Raw genomic sequence first — 21733 nt, 5'->3', positions numbered from 1 at the left:
ATCATCGTGTAAACACTTAAGTATACAGGGGCTTAGTGATGATACATAAACCATTTGACGAACAAGTCACTAATGCAATATTCAACCAGCGAGGAAACCATTATCATGAATATAAAGTACAGTCACACCAGTTTTTAAACGTGCAGTACGCAGCTTTTGTTAGAGAAACCACATAACACAAAAGAAAGCACTAAAAGTGAACATAATCTGAACAGAAAGCTATTCATATTATGCACTCGGAAGAATCTGTTTGTTTTGCACTGCACAGTACTCACAAAATACCAGGACATGAGTCATCCTGAACAATCACCTGTGGAACTAGTGACACCTGTTGCACCCAGACTCAATGCACACATACAGAACTGCGTCATGTGGGATTTTCACAGACTCACAACCTCACATGGAACAAAAAAAACCCCCACTAGCCTGGATGGTTAAGCAAACATCACACAACCTCACACTGAAGTACAGGTATGTAATGAGAAAGGGTAAAATATCAAAACACAATTTCCACTCCCCCCAAAAAACGATATCTAATAATTAAAAATAAACCCTCTATAAGAAAAAAAAAAAAACTTGCTTGTCCCCTCTGTTTATTGATGAATTTAAACATCTAAATGTACTGTAAAATGTAATCAGATGGTAAAGGATAAACCAAAATCCGAGAATAACTGACATTGGTGCATAAAAAAAAAATACTGTGACGGGAGATTCACAAGAATGTTAAATATGGAAAAACAGTCAGAGAGCCCATGTATACAAATAGTAAGTCCAGGAACGGAGGCGTGTATGTTTTGTTCTGCCATAATGATCTGTAAAAGTCCATATCAGTACGTTGCTAATAACGGAGGGTGCCGAGAACACAAATTAACGACAAATTAAAAATTGCTTAGCGACTGAGTGAACAAATGCAAAACGTTTGTCTGATGCAATAATGCATTTCCTTTTATTTGCAGATAATATTTAGAACCTCGCTTTTGTAAAACCGAACATTTTTAAAAATAAGAGAAAAGCAGAAAAATGTCCAAACTCCTAATTGCTAAGATCTTTCAGAACGGTCGTATAGTGCTGAAGAGAGGGTATGTGAGGGGGATTAAAAGAAACGTGCAGTTTCGTGTCTTAAAAACGAATGTAACATGATCAGAGGGCATGACACACAAAACGAAAACTTCCATGATTCTAATTGTACAATGGGTAATAAATTCAAATATGTACTACACCGTTCATGGCGTGCTTTTATATTTAGACAGACCCAAATGAAGCAGGCTCCAAATCATGTCCTTTCCTACCTATGACTTGTGCAGCTTTAGAAGAAATCAGAGACGTTAACTGTATAAAGGCATTTTCTTGGTTTATACTTTTTAAAGATATATACTTGTGTAATAAAACGATGAATAATATACCTCTACTATTCTTTAAATAAATCCATAATCACTCTGCTACATCTGAAAACTATGGTCCTGGCCCTGACAGAGTAATCAGGAGAAATGGTGTTTCCTAATGACGGTGGTGATGATGATCTAGATTTACTTTGACTAGCCTTGGACAGAAACCTTAAGGACCGCTGCATGGAAGTCCTGAAAATACTGATGATGCGTACACCTTTTGGCCAGGGGGTGGTGTGTTTGTTTGGTGGGGTGGGGGGAAGTGCTGCCTGAAAGTGAACTGTACATACAATGATAACTTTTATTCATTTATTTTTTTACTCTTAACTGAGTGATGTTACAGTACATAAGTTATTTACAACTGTGCAGTAATGTGTGGCAAAATAAATTATCTAGAAGGCAGCGAGAATACATTGGTTAATGATTATAAAAACTGTACATCATTTACGGAATACTTTTTTTTTCAGTTTTGTATTTTTTTCCATTAAACTAATGTTGGCTCTGTAGTGTTTCAAGTCACTTCCTCAGAAAGGGAACAATGAAATGCCCGAGTAAAGAAAGACATAAACCAAAACAAACATTAAAAAAAGAAAAGAAAAACTATATTCTTGTAAGTCCTTGTCTCGTGATTTGTGACAGCAACATTTGCTCTTTCATTAGTCTTTTTCCTTATGCAGTTGTTTGAAACCAGGCATGTCAGACCTGGCTTAGGGACCATCCATCCTCCATGCTTTTGATCCAGCATCTGGGACCAAATGCACTGTTGTCACCATGTGAGGGCACTCTAGGTCTCATGCCCTAAAATTGAACGCAGTCTCTCCTCCCGGCTCTGTTACTGAGCTGCCGCCCCCTGCATGCAGCTTCCTGCCCTGAACGTGGGGCCGCATGGGGTGCTGTACAGCAGGAAAGCCACTCTCTCTCTACTGCTGTAGGCATTATAGACTCCGGTTTAAACAGGTAGAGGGTTAGTTAGCACTCTCCTGTCGCACTCTTGCGTGTCTTTTTTGTGCCTGCACATCGAGGTGTTGACCGTGTTCGGAGTTCTGTGTCCACCACTGTGCCGTCTGTCCCCTTGTTCTGGAGCACATAGGTGGACGAACCTGTCTCAAGCTCCTCGTTTGTTGTAACTTAGCATGGGATGGGACAGAGAAAAATTCTGTCCCATATGTTCACCCAAATAACCCAAGACAGGAGGGACAAGGTTCAAAGCAGTTTTGCTTTTTAAATCCCAAACAAAACCATAAAAACTTGAGGATAAAAGTGCAAGTTGTGTTTTTTTCTCCCGTAAAAAGACGGTTCCTCCTCGGGCAGAAAAGAATGAGTTTTGTCATTTACATTTTCTATATAATATATATTTTCTCTCCTCAAAGAAATCTCCTCAAACCGGCTAGCCCTTACCGAACTTTGTTTGATGTCTCTTTGATAGATGATTAATATTAGACCGAACTCTCAGAGTCTGAATGTGTGTCGGTGTCACGCAGGCAACAGTACAAAGTCGTCGTTGACGTCGACCATTGGCACATAGAAGGAGGGGACCTCGTTCACACACAGAGACTTGTGTCCAGCAGGGTCCAGCTCCTGTACCTTGAGTTGCCACTCCATTCTCTGCACTGCATTCAGAGCGGCGGCCTCATGCTGCTGCCGCATTAACAAACACGTCTGTCAGAAGATGAAGATTAGAATTAGACTTTGGAAAATATTTGCACATTTAAGGCTTAAAAAAAATAAAAATTAGGGCTGTCAGTCGATTACAATTTTTAATCTAATTAATTACAAGATGTGTCAATTAATTAATCTAATTAATCGCAAATAAAATTTGGCAGTGAAATTACCCACAGAAGATTATTTAAAACCATTATTGTGTTAAATGAGAAAGTATCAAGTAGACATTACAAACAGTAGCTTTAGAGCAGTCAGAATCCAATTTGCTAGTTAAAAAAAAAAAAAGAAAGAAAGAAGTAAAAATCTGAATTCTGAATCAGCTATGATCAGCGCATCACTAATTAAAATACTAAGTAAAAGGCCTCAAATTTGAAGTACAATCTGGGATGTCTTTTTCTATCAATTCTTCAATAGGTAGATCTTGTCTTTCATAAAGGCCGAGGTCAGGGATCTTGGGCCTAAAAAGGTTGGTGACCACTGCTTTAGAGCTTTAGAAAAAAATATTTTATTTGATTCAACATCAAATTTATTATACACAAATGTTTAGGCTACAATGGCTTAATATAAACTATGGAACATAAAAGAAGATAATTTGAGCAACATCTCAGTATTTTTTGTTTATACAATGAAAGTCCGAAACAGTTTAGTTACCAACAGTCTTCTTTTTCAGTCTTTTTTCTTTTTTTTTTTTAATGAAATTATGTTCTAAACAAGAAACTTAAACTGCTAGCAGGTGGCGGTAAATGTCTTTATACGTCATTCATTCATTCATCCATTCATTCGTTCAAACTGCTGATTCATTCAGGAATACAGTAAACGGCTTAGTTTATGATTAGGCTATTCATTGAACCATTGGATTCGTTAAAAATGCAGATTCATTCAGAAACTAAACAATGACGTGTTGCTCACAGGCGCATAACAGTTCTGCAGCAGCTTTAAAGGTAATATTTTCTCTGCCAAATTGAGCAAAACAGACAATATTGTGTTTAAAAAAAACACAATATTAACTAAAATCACATTTAAACTTTCACTGATAATTTGTTGTGATATTCGTGACAAAACAGCACTCGTGTGATATTGCTAGTGTGATCATATGATATAAACATGAGACAAAAACTTATACAGGGGTATTTATTGGCACATATCTTGAATTTTAGGAGCATAACTGCATTTATGGGGTTATTGCCCTGAATCATATTTGTCAACAGTCAACTGTATGGACTTACAGGTCTGGGGCGGGGCCAGTGCGTTAACTGCGTTAAAATATTTTAATTGCGTTAGTTTTTCATGACTAATTATGTTAACGCATTAAACTGACAGCCCTAATAAAAATAGAATGTATTATTGACATGGGAGCTCTGCAGATTTCCACATAATGTGACTGACCACAATTCAGAAAGTTCCAAATATCATTGCGTCTTTGTTAAATACTTTTTCAAATTTTATAATGCTAAATTCAAGAGTTCTATCAATAAAAGTGTAAGTCCATTTAAAACATGGAACATTTAAAGGGTTAGTTCACCCCAAAATGAAAATTCTGTCATTAATTACTCACCCTCATGTCATTCCAAACCCGTAAGACCTTCGTTCATCTTCGGAACACAAATTAAGATATTTTTGATGGAATGTGAGAGCTCTCAGACCCTGCATAGACAGCAACGCAACTGTAATGTTCCCAGGTCCAGAAATGTAGTAAGGACATCGGTAAAACAGTCCATGTGACATCAGTGGCTCAACTTCAGTTTTGCGATGCTACGAGAATACTTTTTGAGCGCAAAGAAAACAAAAATAATTTTTTTTTCAACAATTCTTCTCCCCCGAGTTACGTCTAACGCCATTTTAGAGAGTATCACAATGCATACACACGCTTTCCCCCAAGCGTAAACAACGCTGATTACGCAGATTATGTTCATGGGTACTCTCCAAAATGGAGGATGACGTAACTCGGGGGAGAAGAATTGTTAAAGAAATTGTTATTTTTGTTTTCTTTGCGCTCAAAAAGTATTCTCGTAGCTTCGCAAAACTGAAGTTGAGCCACTGATGTCACATGGACCGTTTTACCTTTGTCCTTACTACGTTTATGGACCTGGGAACATTACAGTTGCGTTGCTGTCTATGCAGGGTCTGAGAGCTCTCACATTTCATCAAAAATATCTTAATTTGTGTTCCGAAGATGAACGAAGGTCTTGCGGGTTTGGAATGACACGAGGGTGAGTAATTAATGACAGAATTTTCATTTTGGGGTGAACTAACCCTTTAACACATGTGGGTCTATATATGAGTGATGCATAAGGAAGCTCCTCACCTTCATGCGGTCGTACTTATCATCTACATCTTGAATCCAAGAGATAAACTGCCGAGCATTGAAGCGATCTCTCACAGACTTGTTTTCATCCCCCTAAAGAACACGATTTTGTTACAGATGTAAGAAAATCTTTGCTGAAAGGCTTTTAACATCTTTGGTGTGTTAACATTTATCGTTAAAATGAGTACTCACCTGGCTTTCTGATGGCATGTTGTAGACTTCTGAGTCCAGCAGCATTGTACAAGCACTGAAGGGAACGGCCTGATTTGCGATCGTTCTTGCTGCTCTGCAATGAACACGAAGTACTTCCTGTTCACAAGATACAATCAGCTTCTCCTGTAAGGGGACATTAAATCAGAGTCAGACTGGACATCCCATACCTTATGAGCATTCATCTAATAACCAAGGGACAAAGCTGGTAAACAGTGTTGAAACGATCAAGGTCTGCAAGTCACAGAAAGAACATCAGAAGAAAATCAAATGGGGAGCCTGATCGTACTGCAATATGCTTACTTAGTTGAAATGTATATTGCAGATAAGTTGCTATTCTATTACACAAAGCCTTTGATGATTCATCAAAGGATTTGTGCCGTGTGATCATTGCATCCTAACGGGGTGACTTCTGAAATGAGCTCAGTGATGCGTAGAGGGGAGAAAACAGACAGAGGGAAAGACTAAAGCCAAAGAGTAAGAGTTTACCCTCTCGATGCTGTGCTGCAGTCTTAGTTTTCCTCTCACTGCCTCTTGTTGTCTGAACAGCTCCTTCAGAGGCTCCGACAAAGATGGGGGTGGCGCAATCTAAGAAAGTAGAGAAACTTGTCACGTCTTGTCATTCTGGAAAACTGAATCTGAATGACTAATGTTTAGCAAGACTTCCCTATAGCTCAACAATGGAAACATTAACATGGATAATATACTGTGTCCTAACCAAGAACGGTCCAAAATCTTGCTCCATATAATACATTAAACATCAAATATGTTCTGATTGTGACTGTGCAGTGTTGCACACTATTTTTGCTTTCAGCATGGACAGAAAATTACTTGTCAGTATAATTAAACTCTTGGTTAGGACATAACAGTGTTAAGAGTTTTTATGCATCGAGTACAAGTGCACACAAAAATCTTACCACAGGAATATGAAGCTTGCTCAAAGGCTTGCCATCAAGTAGATAGGATCCTGTGTACGTCACATACTCTGCGTAACACTGGGGAGCTTGAGGTGTTATGTAACACAAAATCTTCCGCTTTTCCTCAATTTTCTTGCGGATCTGAAGGTACTCAAAATAAGGGTTGGAACGGTCACTGTGGTATGGCTCTATTTCATCCAATTTGATGGCATTCACAATGACTGCCAGTGTCTGCTGAATCATCTCCCGAGTCTGCTTCATTGCTGTGTTCACAAGCTGAACCTGCACCTGTTGCTGGCCTGATTTTGGAAACTTCCTCTTGCGTGGATGTTGGGACTGGTTGTCGTCATCCTCAACAGGCCTGCCTTTTGTTTTGGTGATTAGTGCAGGGGCAGGAGTAGATGTTTGAGCTGTGGTGGAGCTGATGGGCTCTTTCTCCTTTTCTAAAGTGACACAAGAGGTGGTCACACTTGTGGTGACTGATGAGGAGGATACCGAACAGGTGATGCTTGATGAGCTTAGCGCAGCGCTCTGCTTGTTCTGATTGGCCAGCATCTGAGCCTTTTTCCGGGTCATCCTCTGTGGTATTTCTTCAATTTTCTTGGGTGCCTCAGACATTGGTATGGTCACTGACAACTTGGCGGTTGTTTCAAGTGCCTCTGATACTTGGGTGCTGCTAGGCACTGAGACAGTTGGGACCTGAACAGAAGGATGAGGGCTACATGAGGGACCCAAAGCTACCACAGGATTTTGTCCTAATGAAAGTGGTTTTGTGGTGACTGGTAGATCCAAATATTGTACCATAACAGATGGCATCATGGTATCTGGGGTTGTTTCTTTTTGCCTGTATTCATGGTCCTTTTCACTTTCAGTAGAGAACAAGTTACTGTTGTTTTCATTCCCTTCTTCAAATGCTCCCCTCTCCTCTGGAATTGCTTCTTTTATGGGAGGAACATCTGGGATGTTCTGAGGCTCTGGCTCCAACTCACACTGTGGTCTATAGCCATTGTCACTTATTTGGGGAATCAAATCCTGACCAGATTCAGTCGGAGGCACAACTGCAGGAGAACAAGGAGCTTTGGACAAACTTGGCAGGTCAACATCCATTATGTCATTTTCGCTTGTCTCAATGACTGGAGGTCTTGTCTGCTTACTCTCTGCAGACTCTGGGGCTGTTATATCAGGATCCTGCATCTCCTTCTCTTGAAAAGGAAGGTCTGGTATAGAGAAGGGACCCATGTCATCCATTTCATCAGCTGCACCAGAGAATGGATCTGCCCATGAAACAACAGGTTCTTGGCTGACTGGTGGGGCTACAGGCATGCGGTTCTCTGCAGCATAGGTGGGAGAATCTTTTCTATTGTCTTTCATCATACATGAGGGCTCTAGGTCCATCGGAGCTTCCTCAGGATTTGGTTTGCAATCAGTGAAGCAAGTTTCTAGTCGAGATGATTCTATCTCCAATGCCTCCGTTACAGGTCTTTCTGGTGATTGAATGTCTTCCACTGTGTCTTTGTGGACCTCATAATGAGAGTCAGACATTTGTGATGGACAGTATGCTGTAGAATAAGTAGAGTGAGGTGGTGTCACAGGAATTACACCTGGGATATGCTGCATTTCACAATCGGAGTGTGAATAGGGACTGCTAATCTTTGAGACAGCTGCCTCGACCTCTCTGTAACTCTCATGAGGTGATTTCATAAGCACGTCTGAATTCCAGCCTAAGGACTGATCACACGAGTTGTCCATGTAGTTGTCTTGCAGATGGGTTGGTGTTATGGGAAGTACATCAGGATCTCTTCTATCTGAACATTCAAGCCAAGCCTTTTTGTCAGATTCCTCAATCCCGAGTGTATAAATGGGATCGTTTCTAGACTGGATGGTCTCGTCTGCAGCGAGCTGACCTTCTCTGGCATCCTCAACAAAATCATCATCTTCCTCCTCATCATCTTCTTGCTCTTCAACAACAGGAGGCAAATAGTCACTCCCACTAACAGGGTGGGCTGGTGTTAGACCGGGTTCACTCTGGTGTGGCTCTGAAAGATCATCAATATCCATGGGAGGCAGGGCAGCAGGGGCTGGAGTTGGGGGAGCAGCTATATCCAGACAAGGCTCCTGGGGGTCGGGTCTATGGACTGGAGTTGAGGGCTTCATGAGATAGTTGTTAAAGACACTCCCTGGGTGTTCGCTGCCATCGTTGATGGAATTTACAGTAGATGGTACGTCATCTGGTACGCTATCATGTTGCGATGGGTCAGGCCTGGGAGACATGTCGATAGGCGATAAACAGAATGAAGAGGAAATGCAATTAAGTCTGTCAGCTGCCATCTTGTCCTCAGTAAGATGTGATGCTGAAGACTCAAATGGTGTGCCTTCTTGTATATGTTGCTGTCTTAACTTATCTGCCTCTACTTTGAACTCAATCTCAAGTGGTCTTCTGACATCAGAGATGACAGACCGACCCACAAGGGGTAACTCCATGTTCTTTGCTGGTGTTATGCATGTTCCCTCCTGGAAGTTACTTGACGAGTTAGAATATCTATCGAAGAATGTAGGAGAGCAGGCATTCATGGACATGGTTGTGGCCAAGGAATTCTGACACTCAAGACCCTCGAACATGATGTCAGGATAGTCCTCTGCACTGCAGGATGGAGTGCGTGGAGTTTGCATGACTTCCTCATAGCTTGGACACGAGATCACACATGTTGGGGTGGGGACACCTGTTGGTCTGTTCTGGTCGGGTCGTGGAGATGCAGGAAGACTTTCCTTCATTTGGTGGCCAGCGAGCCAGTCTTTTGAGTTCTGGCTGTCCACAGGTTGTGGTTTTCTATCAGGCGACATCATTTGGGTTGGAAGGCCAATATCTTTTATCTTTTTTTCTTTCAAAGCAGTTTCCACTGAAGTAGATTTTTTGGAGAGTTCACTGCGGTTCTTCTTCAGTTCTTCATTTGACTTAGTTTTATCTTTGAGTTTTGGGTCGCCTGATCGATGCCTCAGTTTTTCCATCTGTTTCATTCTCTCCTTGTGTTTTTTATGGCGCTCTTCAATCTCCTGATCTTTTAAACTAAGCATTTTGCCAAAACTCGTTAGTCTAAGATCACCATCAACCAACAGCTTTTCACGAGGGCGGTTGTCTTTTCGAGCTGTCTCTTTTGACTGGCTGAATTTGTCGTTCTCATCTTTGACCTTTGCCTTGACATCTGTTCTCTCTTTATCCATGATATCTTTATTTCTGTCCTTATTTTTCCCATCAAATTTAGAATTGTCTTCTTTAGATTTCTCTTTAAGACTTGTGACTTGAGTGTTTTCCTTCAATCCAGATTTCTGTTCCTCTTTTGAGTGCCTGAAGGAGCCAAAACCATCCAAATATTTGTGTTTTTCTTCTTTCACCTTTTCCTTGTGTTTCTCTTTCTTCTTTTTGTCTTTTATTTTCTCATTGTTCATGACACTGTTTGTCTTGTCCTTTTTGGACATCTCCTTCTCAAACTCCAGCGTTTTTTCCAAGTCATCCTCACCATCAGCTTTGGAACCATATGGAAAAGTGTAAGGGTCAGCCTCCAAAGGCATGAGCTCTTTGTCAAAGGGCAAGCTTTCTCTGCGGCCATAGGATTCTCTGATCTCCTCTGACCTATCCTTTTTCTCCCCCTTTTCTTTCTTGACTTTCTCCTTTTCTTTGTCATGACTTTTTTTGGATGATGAAGACGATGAATGTCTATGCCTCTCTTTCTCTCGGAACTTGTCCTGTGCATTAGAGATGGAGATGGACTCTCTTCTCTCCTCGGAAATGTCAGGTATGCTGATGTTGGAGGAATCATAAAAGCTGCTTAGAACAGGCTCATGACCTCTGTCTGTGAAACTGTCTGATGAAATTTCACTATTTCTATCATTGGAATCATCTTTATAATCATTCATCGCCTCCTCCTCAAGTTTCTCCAACAAGGATTTCTCATTTTCACCACTCCCCTTTGAAAATTTTCGTTCTTTTAAGTGCTCTGTCTTGTCTTTGTATTTATTTTTGCCCTTTTCTTCACTGACGTCTCTCTTGTCGAGAAGTTTCTGCTTGCTTTTCTTGTCTTGATTTGAATCCACAGATGCTCTGTCCTTACGTTCCTTGTGTTTAGTGTCAGTTGAATCTTTGTCCTTTTTATCTTTGTGTTTTTCAATGGAGGCTTTTCTCTCTTTTCCAGCATCAAATGCTGCCTTCTCTTTTTTCTTATCTTTATGTTCCTTGTCTTTTTGTTTTTCTGTGGAATGTGTTTTGCCCTCAGAGTATTTCTTATGTTTATCTGTTTGGAAATTATCCATTTCATCTCTGTCAGGTGTGGAATCTTTCCTGTGAGAATCTGACAGTCCAAGAGAGTCACTAAATTTTGCAACACCCCCATTATAATTGTCATCTTCGTCCTCACTCTCATCTGTAAAAATATCTGCAATTGTATACCATGTCTTCTCTCTCACCTTTTCAGGTTTTCTCTCTTCTTTCTTAAACTCCAAGAAATCTTTGTCTCTATCAGCATGTTTGTCCTGGGATGTCTTTTCTTTCTTATCTTTATTCTGTTCAGATGACATCTTCCTTTCTTTTTCTTTGCTATGAGAATCTTTATGCTTTTCTTTAACCCCATCTCGCTTGTCTTTGGAGGCCCTTTCTGGATCTTTCTCTTTCATTGACCTATCAATTGAGTTTTTCTCAGGTTTCTCTTTTTCCTGGTCCAAATTTCTGTCCTTAGGCTTGTCCTTGTGTTTTTCTCCTTTGGACTTCTCTTTCTTTTCCACACCATCCATTTTCTTCTCCCTTTCCTTTCCAGAGTGGTTCCTCTCTCTGGGGTCAGACTTACAAGTGGTTTCATTCTCTGGTTTGTCTTTAAAGAAGGCCTCACTCCCATAGTCATCTCTCAAAGATTCTTGTTTTGTTTTGGAGTCTTTCCTTTCTTTAGTAAACTCATAGGAATCTTTTCTGTCTCTGCTGCCATCCACAGCATCCTTCTCTTTCTTCTCTTTGACACCCTCTGCTGATTCTTTTCGTTTCTTCTCCTTTTCCAATGACTGACCAGAATTAAACTTTTGTTTGTCGGTCCAGTCTTTTTTCTTTTCAGCATTCTTTTCAGAGGATTCCTTGTCTTTCTTCTTTGATGCAGTTTCCTTTTCAGGACGTTTTTCTCCATGATCTGGCTTTTTATCTTTGACCTTATTTTCCTTTTTTCTATCCCTGTTTTCCTCCTTCACGGTTTCTACAATTAACTTGACCGCATTATTTGCTTTGTATTCTTTTACAGGAGCGTCCCAGCTATCATCTCCATAAAGCGAACTGTCAGAAGACATGTCTGACTGCCACCGATCATGGGGGTCATCTGACGCACTCATCTTGGTGTCCTCTAGTAGGTGATTTTTTAAGTCAAAGTCTTCATAATCAGGGTCTTCTTTGATGTTTTTATCCCTCTTAGACGTTTCCTTTTCTTCTTTTATGCTTTTCTCGGATTTAAAATGTTTGTCGTCTTTTTGCTCATTCTTTTTGTCAATTTTGAGGGACTTATCCTTAGACTTTTTCTTTTTATCACTATTTTTATACTGCTTCTCCTCTTTTGCCTTGTCTTTGTCTTTTATGCTTCTCTCCTTCTCAGTCTTCAAAGGTTTGTCCCTCTCCTCTTTGCTCACCTTTTCCTTGTTGGACTCCTTTGTTTTCTTTGACCTCTCTTCCTTGATCACCCTTTGAGTTTCTTTACCTGGCCAGTCCTTGTCTTCTGATTTACCCTTTGACAGTCTGTCCTCCTTCTTAAAATGATCTTTCTCATGTTTGGAAAGTTTGACCCTATTTTCAGAAGGTGACTCTGTCTCAACAATGAGCGACTTCTGCCGTGTATCGTCAAAGTCAAAAGAAAAGCTCTTGACAAACTTTTCATTCATGTCTTGACTCAACACAACACTTGGAGCCTTATCTTTTTCCTTACTTTTGTGTCTGTGTTTCACTTTGTGTTTCTTTAACACTTTTCCATCTTTGTCTGTTTTAGAAATGGCCCCATCCGTGTTCGAGTTCTTGTAAAACTCAGAGTTCTTTTTGTCTACCGCATTGGCATGCGTGTTGTTTTTCTTTCTGTTGTCTTGCACTTTCTTTTTCACCTGTTTCACAGACTCAATGCTGGAGTCGGCAGAAGAGTAGTCTGACTCGCTGGAAAGCCTTGTTCTGACTGAGTCCGAGAGGGAGCTGACATCAGACCACGTTGGAGAGGACACAGTCTTCCAGCCATCTGTCCTCCACTGCTTTGGGTGCTGCTCTGCCAGAGACTGTGTGTGTTTCTGAGAGCTCAGACTCCCATGCGTGGAGGATGAATTCGAGACGGACAGAGAACTAAAAACAGAGGGGTCTTTGAGGCTCAATGTAGAAGAGTCCTTTACACAATTTGCACTCTGCATGGATCCTTTATCATCCTCACTCTCCAGGTCCCCAATCTCAGAATCTGAGGTGCAAAACTTGTCGTTCACTTTACCAAAGCGCACCTCCTTACTAACATTATTCTTCGTCTCCTTCTTCCTCTTCTTCTTGACTTTACTTTTGTCTTTTTGCTGCTTGGAGCTCAGTGACGTCGAGTCCCGGCTCTTGACATTGGTCTGAGGTGCAGTTTGCCTTGGTGTGGTCGTGGGTGTGAAACACAACGTCCTGTCGTCCTCGTCCGAGCTGTTGCTGTCCGACAGGATCCTGCGCACAACCTTCTTTGGTGTTAGCGAGTTGCTTTTGGAATAAGTTTTAACCTCCATCTTGGGTATGGAGATAAAGTTGTTTGTCTTGCTGACGGGTTCCTTGCGGAACTCTTTCTTGAGCAGATGCTTGTCGTCCACAGGTGGGACACGCTCCTCCTCGTCATCCTCGTCAAACTCGTACTCATCCTTGACAGGAGTGGTGGTGGATTTGGGTGGGTTCATGCCCTTCCCTTTTAACTTTAAGCCCTTCTCAAATTCTGAGTCTGTATTATTGCCATCAACAGAGCTGGATGGGGCAAATGATGGGGCATCTTCCTCTTCAGAAGAATCTGTCGATACAAACAAGAACTCTTAATATCAACGTACGGTACACATTTCCTGTTAGAGACTTTCTGGAATTATTCAAACAAGAACTGCATGATAACACACCTGAGGAACTCTCCTCACTGGAGGTGTAAGTGCCTTTTCCCAGCAACAGGTTAAGCATTGTTTGCGAATTTGCCACTTTTAACGGAGTCTCTCCTCTTCTGTTGCTTTGACAAGGATCCCCTCCATATCGTAACAGCAGCTTCACAACCTGTAAAACCAGAATATGGTTGTCGATCAAGATGCCAATGTTAAATTTTTTTAAAAATCTTAAAATAAATCTTAACTTGGAACATCTCTTCTGAGGTACTTACTTTAAGATGGCCATTGTTAGACGCATCATGTAGAGGCGTGTCGTCATCCAGGCCCTTTGTGTTAACCTCAGCCCCGGCTGCCAGCAGCTGCTTGGCCACATCGTAATACCCTCTGTTACACGCCTCATGCAGTGCGGTCCAGCCTAAAATAAAAGGCATGCCATTATTAAGTGTCTGCTCATCTATGTTATGGAAAGAATTTCATGACCATTTTAACCAGATTGAGATCACCTAATCACTTAATATGCCATTCAATATCAACAGCATGCTATAATACTAAGGTGGAGGTCAGGTGAATTCTGATGGCTGCCTTTACCTGCAAAGTCTTTTACATTCACATCAGCCCCCTCGTTGATGAGCTCCTTTATCCGGCGTGCCTCCCCACGTATGGCTGCCCGGTGCAGTCGCGTCTCACCCCTCTCATTCCGCTTGTTAACTTTGTCTTTGGTTTTTGAGGCAGAGTTTGGTGTTCCCTTCTGACCCAGACTTGACTGCGACTGGTGCTTTGGTGTTGTGTCTGAACAAAAATATCAATATTAACAGCAATTACTTATAGAAGTGGTTCTCAACCATGTGGGCTGGGGCACTCTATGGGGGTCTCAGCAAACTTCCAAGGGGGGTCACAAGATGGGATGGTAATTTCTTGGTAATTTCTATAATAAAAAATAATTATGCTTATTGTAAGTAAAAATATTTCTAAAAAGCCTTATCCAGTAATCAAGAACAACTAGAAAAACAAGTCAATTTGTTGAAAAAGTGTATTGTTCCAAAAAAACACCCAGTTCCAGCTCCTTGTTTTGTAATCATCGACTGAAGTATAAGAGGAAACATTAACCTACACAGAGTAGGGGCTTCAAACACTGTCTTCAACAATGGAGGCCCTTGAAGTCAAAAAGGTTAAGTTCCACTGACTTAGTTGCAAAATATGAGCAACTGACTGGGTTTCGTTTGCTCTGACCTCAAGGTGGCAGTCTTGTACAACAAACATGGCAAACGACACCTTCTGTCTGCATTACATCTTTTGACTAAAGTACACAATTTCAACAGAATTTCACATCTTGGATTTGTATGATATTGTCAATAACAAAATTAAAGCACACTGACAAACCATTCAGTTTGTAAACGAGGAAATTTATTAATGAACCCAGGGAAGACAGAGCTACATATAGCTAAAGTAAATTTCTATTTTAAGACACTTAACATTCAGAACAACCTAAAGAGCATGCACAACAATAGCTGGCATGCAAAAGTGCTCTGCAGGGGTGGGGTTAGGGGTGTTTCCTGTAGTCTTTTGTTTTGGAAAAATAAATCTGGTGAACTATTTGAAGAGGAAGAGCTAAATTTTAGTAATCTAATAGACATGCATACTCAAACTTTATACCATTAGTCTAGCTTAGAAAACAAACTGACAACAGCCGTTTGAAATAAATGCAACGCAATCCAAGGTTTTATTTTTCTCAAGCTCCAACATTAGAATGCAAAACCACCCGAGCCAATTCAATCAAATCTGAATCTGAACAATTCATATTGAAACAGTACAACCAAGTCCATTATTGCTCTATCAACAGTCCTGGAGGGCTGATGAACAACAGTGGATTAAGATTGCAGAGGTTCATTTCACTAAAGTAATGGAAATTAATGAGGGTTATCTTGTTTAATTGAATTCTAATTAAGTGCTGTGGCGTGTGTTTAAATGAAGAATAGCGTGAAAGTGCAGCAGGGACAGTGGAAGCTACTGAAGCCACTGAGCCCTCTCACGGCCCCCCGAGACGTGGCACCCATGACAAACACGCACCTGGACTGTTTACGGACTCCTCCGCCGTCATCTGCATAAGAAGAGCCACCTGCTGCCGCTCTGAGAGGGGGTAGCCGGCCCGGATCCCTGGCATGCCCATCCCAAATGGCAGGCCTGACTTCCTGGTGTTAGTGGGCTCTTTTTTAATGCGCTTCCGCTCTGGACCTTGTTTTTCTGTTGAGGAGAAAACAGGGTCATATTAACCCACAAACCAGCCTCATGAACACTTGTGAATAGACACAATATCCTCGAACACTCAGTTTAGTGACCTTCATAGTCCATCTAAGTAAGCTAGCACAAGTTAATATGCATTCCCATGTATGCCATCCTTAGCCTGAAGGTCAAGTGAAGCCTTGGGTAAATTCCCAGCCACTTGGCCCATGTGAAAGCCTGCTGGTGGCAGCAGCCATGGTGTGAGATTACCCAAAAGCCTCATGGGGAGGGAGGGGTCCTCCGATGCCATTCTAGCATGTGTGTATGTGTGTGTTTCTTTAAGGCTATGACTTGGCAGCCTGTCACCGATTACAAAATGGCCGGTGTTCACATTTCAATGTGGCTGAGGCAAGGTCACCGCTGCGTTTAGATAAAAGCAGCTGTTCTTCACAGAAACACCCATCAATTATTCTCAGTATGTCAGTGTCAACATATCTGCCTTATAATGCGGCCGTCCAGTTCTTTACAGCCGTCTCACCCGTGCTATCGACTTACAGTGGGAGAGCCATCTTTGTGTTTGCCAGTTTCAACTGTGTGACCCCCAAGCCTCAAACTGTACAAACATACCAAAATGTCACGCAGGCATTCCTGTGCCATTAACACCAATAAAAATCCAACGAGGTACAACAATCCTGTCATCTAGATTTCTGCTCTTGTCTAATCTATGGAAGATCTACAAGCCAGCTTGTTGTTCCCCACGTAGTGATTTGCTTAAGGCCACAAGCATAATTTATAGGGAGAGGAAGCCAGACACAAATGCTTCCAGCAACAAAGATCTTTCCAGGAATTATTCTTTACGGTTTTGGGCTGATGAATTTTTGCTAACACCTGCAAACACTTACGTGTAATGTACCCAACCACTCAACACACGCACACACACACACACACGCACTTGCCATTTAGTCACATTCCTGTGATTCAAACCTTGAAGAGCATGAACAGCAGAAGCGGTCTAAACATGTTTATAACAGGCAGATTAACTAACAAACGCAGTGCTTGCACTTTTAGTCTTCTAAAATAGACTCAATTGAGGTAATGACAATTGTACAGCATTACATAAGTATTCTGATGGATTAAGTTATCTGTCCCAATTTGCTGTTCTTAAAGTAAGTTGAATTTGTCTGCAGAATTTTTATATATTATTTGCCGTAATAATATTCTATTTTTCAATCAAGTATCTTAGGCTAAAAAAAAAATATCATAAATGTATTATAAGTCTGGTATCAGTACTTAATACACTGCAGATATATTGAGGTTCAAACAGTTTAACTGAATCTCTACCGTAAATTTCTACTGTCACACAGTATATACTGTCATATCGCTTATGCCATATGACATAATGGCACCAAATCACCCAATCTACACTGCAAACAATATTTTAACCAAAAAAGCTGTTTAAACAACAATTGTGTGACGTGTCATTGAGAGTGATCGATTTTGCTGCACTGGATTACCAACACTATAAGCTCTGCAAGTAAAGCACTTGTCAAAATGGAGGTTTCAGAGAGCAGGTTAGGGGAGCCTGTTGCTCCAAACCATTAGTATTTAAAAACAGTGGTTATCTGTTGCGAGGGAGTATTGATAATCTTCTGTATTAACATAAAACACAGAAGAGTTTAACAGATAGGGCCCTATGATTTCCGCGATACGGAAAACGTGGACGGAATCGCAGAATCCAGTCATAAAAACAGAATTTACTGAATAACGCAGAATGTCTTGGAATTTGTCAAACTTTGAATGAATTAATCAAAAGTAGGTCATTACACTTAAATCAAACTGTGATATGGACTAGTATCTGTAAATATTAAGCCACAAAAATACTATTTAAATATGAATCCTGCATGTTCTGCGTGTCTCTGTCTGAATGAATGGCACAGATGCGCGGTTTCGTTCAGTATGTACAACACATACTGAAGCGCGCATGACGCTCACAGAGATTTCAGCATCTGCTGTCTCACTAAATGAGGACATAAATACATGAACAACATCTCCAGAACTGCTCTGAGAGTGACTTCCTGAGCATTTTACCATTTCATTGAGTAAAACTAGTGTCATATCATATACACACAGAACTGGTAAAGGTGTTCACGGCAACCCGTCAAAATAAAAGTCCAGTTTAACGAAGACATTGTGCCAGAAATGTATTACTATTGTTCAGCAGAATGTACATTGCCTACTACTACTATTACTAAAATGAAACAAACATTATTTTTTAGGGTATAATCAAACAACATTTCTTAATGTTTTATTTTTAATTGTAAATCCCCTTTGTTTGCCAAAAAATAGTTTGCTTAATTTTCTATAATTAAAAGATAAATAAAAAATTATTGTTTTATGCCTTCATTTGATAACCAGAAAAATGTAAATACACAACACAGAATTTCTGAGAGGAAAAACATTTCATAAGGCTATTTTAAGAATAAGTTTGAATAAATTAAGTATGCATTCAAATAATTAGACATGCTAAAACACAGAATTTGCTAACAATAAAACACATGGTGAGTAAAAATAAAACATTTAACAGGGCCCTAAACATTTAATTTTTGTAAAATATTGATTGTGAAAAAAATTGATGTGAAGTTTCATGATTAATTAATTAGACATGCTTTTTGATTAATAAAATTAAATTTAACCATTAAAAAGGAGTCGAGAAACATTAAAATGGAAAAAAATGGAATCCAGAAAAATTACAACTGAAAAAAAAACAAACAAACAAACCAAAAAAAAAACAGAATTTGGGAAAAAATTTAACTGATTTCACAGGGCCCTAAACAGACCAGATGCACAAATGCAGATACACTAGGAGCACAAATCACCAACATAAAACACTTAAATTAAATGTTGCTAACAGGTTTAACTGACTTGTATCACTTCTGAAAACCACCTCCTGTAATAGCAGTAGTTGCATAACTAGTTTTTTTTTTTATAAATAAACAACCCCAACAAGAAGAGTTGGTTAGATGTGAGGTTTGTAATGTCTTTAATCAGCTAAGAGAACAAAACTGAACAACTGAAGAAGAAAAAAAGAAAAAGAAAAACACCCCGAGAGTCTTCAGTAATGTACCAAAGAAAAGTTCTGAATGATTTCATCTGATCAGCTCAAAATATGTAAATGATCAGTGCCCAGCAGTTTATACTGATCAGTCCTCAGTTTGACTAGTGTAGTATTTCTTGGTATGATGTTAGTGAGCTGCTTACTGTGTCCTCTGAGACTGATGGCTGAAGGGAATCTAGGTCAGGGACTGAGGGTTACAGAGACAACAGCCTAATAGACTAGGGAAAATTCCAATGGTAAACAAACAAGTATATGAAACATATGTTGTTGCTAGGGTGTTCTGGGTGGTTTATTACTGGTAAGTCAAGAACCCACCGACAAAATCAAATTGCTTAGAAAAGTGAAAGTAAAACTAGTACAACTCACTACATCATTCAGGTCTGGAGAACAAAAGGTGTGAGGTATGCACTGACTTCCAGTTCAGTGTGTAAACACTGAATAGACAAACACAAACACAAAAATAGCAATATTAATAGTGATGCTTTCCTTAGTAAGCACCACTCATAAGAACCCAACATTAGACATGGATCCCCAGTCAATCACCAAAACCATAAGGCAGAAACTCCCAGAGAAAACAGGAAATGAAGGCAGAAGAGACAGGAAGTGCCCGCAGGATGTTGTGTCAATACTTTATGCACAGCAGATGAAAGGACAGTATGGGGAGGGGGGTTACAAAAAGAGTGAGGGGATTGGTTTCATCAACCACAATGATGAAGGAAGTCATCCACGGAGCACTTGAGGGTTCTTCTCAGAGAGAATGTAGAATGTTAATGTATCAGACTCCTTTATCCGAGCTTCTCAAACACAGACGCAGTGTGAACGCAGGCCACACTTCACCTCTTCAGAACGCAAGGGCAGCAGCACCAGTGGGAGACGCGGTAATAAAACCCAGGCAAAACAGACGCCGACACAATTCAGGCACCACCAGATCTGATATATATACGGTGAAATCACAATAGTGAATAATTCATAAGAGCGCTGCATGACAGAAAATGAAATACTACAAAAACATTCCTCCCTCCAGGAATATGAATAATGCTCCATGGCTTGGTCGTATGAAGGCCAAAAAACATCACCGGTCCGGTCCGATCCGTTAGACAGCAGCGAATCTCTTCTCTCTGCCTACAGGAAGCAGACATGTTTTAAATGCGAGCGTGTGCGCATGTTAGCCAGAGACCAATTGCGTGTGCAAGTGTACCAGCGCACATGCCTGCCAGCGTTAGCATGGCGTGGGCAGCAGTGGAGCAGCAAATATTACTGTCTCTTATCAGCCAACCCACTCCCTTCACCCTTATTCACAACATTCTCCCTCCGCAGCTCCCGTCCACCATCTGCTATAGCCCGCGTGCCCAAATTCTCAAACCATGCAGTGCGTATCCCAAAAAGCACTTCATAAGCTATTCGGTCTCTGTAATATCCTCTGGAAATGCATTGTTATTTGCACGCTAAAATGCATTGCCACTAGCGAAGACTCTTTAGAGCAGTGGAACTGCATTCTATTTCCATGCCAAGTTCTGCCTCTAATACATAATGCAGCAAAGATGTCTGCGGCCTGAGAAAGCACAGCGAGGCAATGAGCAAACGCAGAAGATGGAGGCAGGAAGACTGTGAGATGGAGAGAAAGAACGGAGGAAGTATCCTGAGTGCTCTTGGGCCTTGTGGGTTGCTCTTGCACAAGAGCTAAGTGGCACAAACGATCTCTGCAGTCTCCCTAAAGATGCATGAGAGAGAGCCCATGAGAGAGATGCAGAGCGGGAGATGTAAAAATATCAGCTAGATAAATTATGTATTTCAAATGGAATCTTCCAGAAAATGGAGGACAGGAAACACCCTCGGTGACACAGTGAAGATGGCTCCGTTTTACCTCGGCATCGGCTTTGATACACAGTCACGCGCAATATATTGGTGATCTGTATGGGCCCAACAACAATCTTGATCAGGCCTTAACTTTTTACTTGCCCTGCCAGGAACATGATAACTGTTAGCTATTTTTAGCCACATGTTTTTGTCAATAATTTTACAATAAACTGTACTACGAGACCTTATTTTTTCCCCAATTCGAACAGAATATATTTTTTTTATACCACATTTTAAAATTTAAAGCAGCAGTTGTGGATGGTTAAAATGAAATCATTCAAATATAAATTTTACATTTAAGTTTTCAATTAATGCAAATTAAAAACTAAGTTTGGTGGTTTTAAAAACAACCTCAACAGTATAGATTTATAATCACATCAGTTATCAGTCAAAAAATGTATTTATCAGTATTACCTGCAATTTTAATATTAGCACATCCAACTTTGTCATCTCTGCTGTACTCATGCTATTCTTAGATTTACTTTCTTTAGGGAACCAACTCCAACTTATTGCAGCCTAATAAACAACACACTCTCCATCTGCACCATCAGCTACACTGTAAAAAGAAAATCTGTAAAATTTACAGTATAAAAACGGCAGCTGTGGTTGCCGGAATTTTACCGTAAAAACTACGGTAGCAACGTTTTAGGTTTTAACTTATATTTACAGTAAAATACCGTAATTTCATTAAATGATATAATGTTAATATACCAACCTATTGAAGTACTGAAATCTGTTTTGTACCTTTGTAATACACTGATAACCACCAAATGCAGGAGGTGATGAGAAAGTCACATGATGAACCAAAGCCCATCACAAGCAGCTTTTAAATAATAACATATATAGAAGGTGCACAGTGTCATTCACACAAACACTAAACACCATAATGGTAACACACATGAAACTGAAATAATACAATAAACATTCATTTAACAACATTAGATGTAACATACAACCCTAA

At 40.3% G+C, this 21733-nt stretch overlaps 1 protein-coding gene across 1 annotated transcript in view; it reads right to left on the bottom strand.

Moving 5' to 3' along the window:
- Positions 1-1840: 1840 nt before the first annotated feature.
- The window catches only part of ankrd11 (ankyrin repeat domain 11), a 213603-nt gene continuing 193710 nt past the window's right edge, over positions 1841-21733 (bottom strand). Inside the window, exons 5-13 of the mRNA XM_016540873.1 lie at positions 15648-15821; positions 14169-14369; positions 13853-13995; positions 13602-13749; positions 6480-13501; positions 6052-6150; positions 5545-5688; positions 5353-5445; positions 1841-3044 (exon numbers count right to left, since the gene is read on the bottom strand). Of these exons, the coding sequence (XP_016396359.1) occupies positions 2859-3044; positions 5353-5445; positions 5545-5688; positions 6052-6150; positions 6480-13501; positions 13602-13749; positions 13853-13995; positions 14169-14369; positions 15648-15821 (8210 nt within the window). The 3' untranslated portion in view covers positions 1841-2858. The remainder of the gene's footprint in view (positions 3045-5352; positions 5446-5544; positions 5689-6051; positions 6151-6479; positions 13502-13601; positions 13750-13852; positions 13996-14168; positions 14370-15647; positions 15822-21733) is intronic.

This window comes from Sinocyclocheilus rhinocerous, unplaced genomic scaffold (genome assembly GCF_001515625.1).
Source record: "Sinocyclocheilus rhinocerous isolate Xijiao unplaced genomic scaffold, SAMN03320098_v1.1 scaffold36, whole genome shotgun sequence".
Lineage (NCBI taxonomy): Eukaryota > Metazoa > Chordata > Actinopteri > Cypriniformes > Cyprinidae > Sinocyclocheilus > Sinocyclocheilus rhinocerous.
This window is presented reverse-complemented; position numbering and strand designations above follow the sequence as displayed.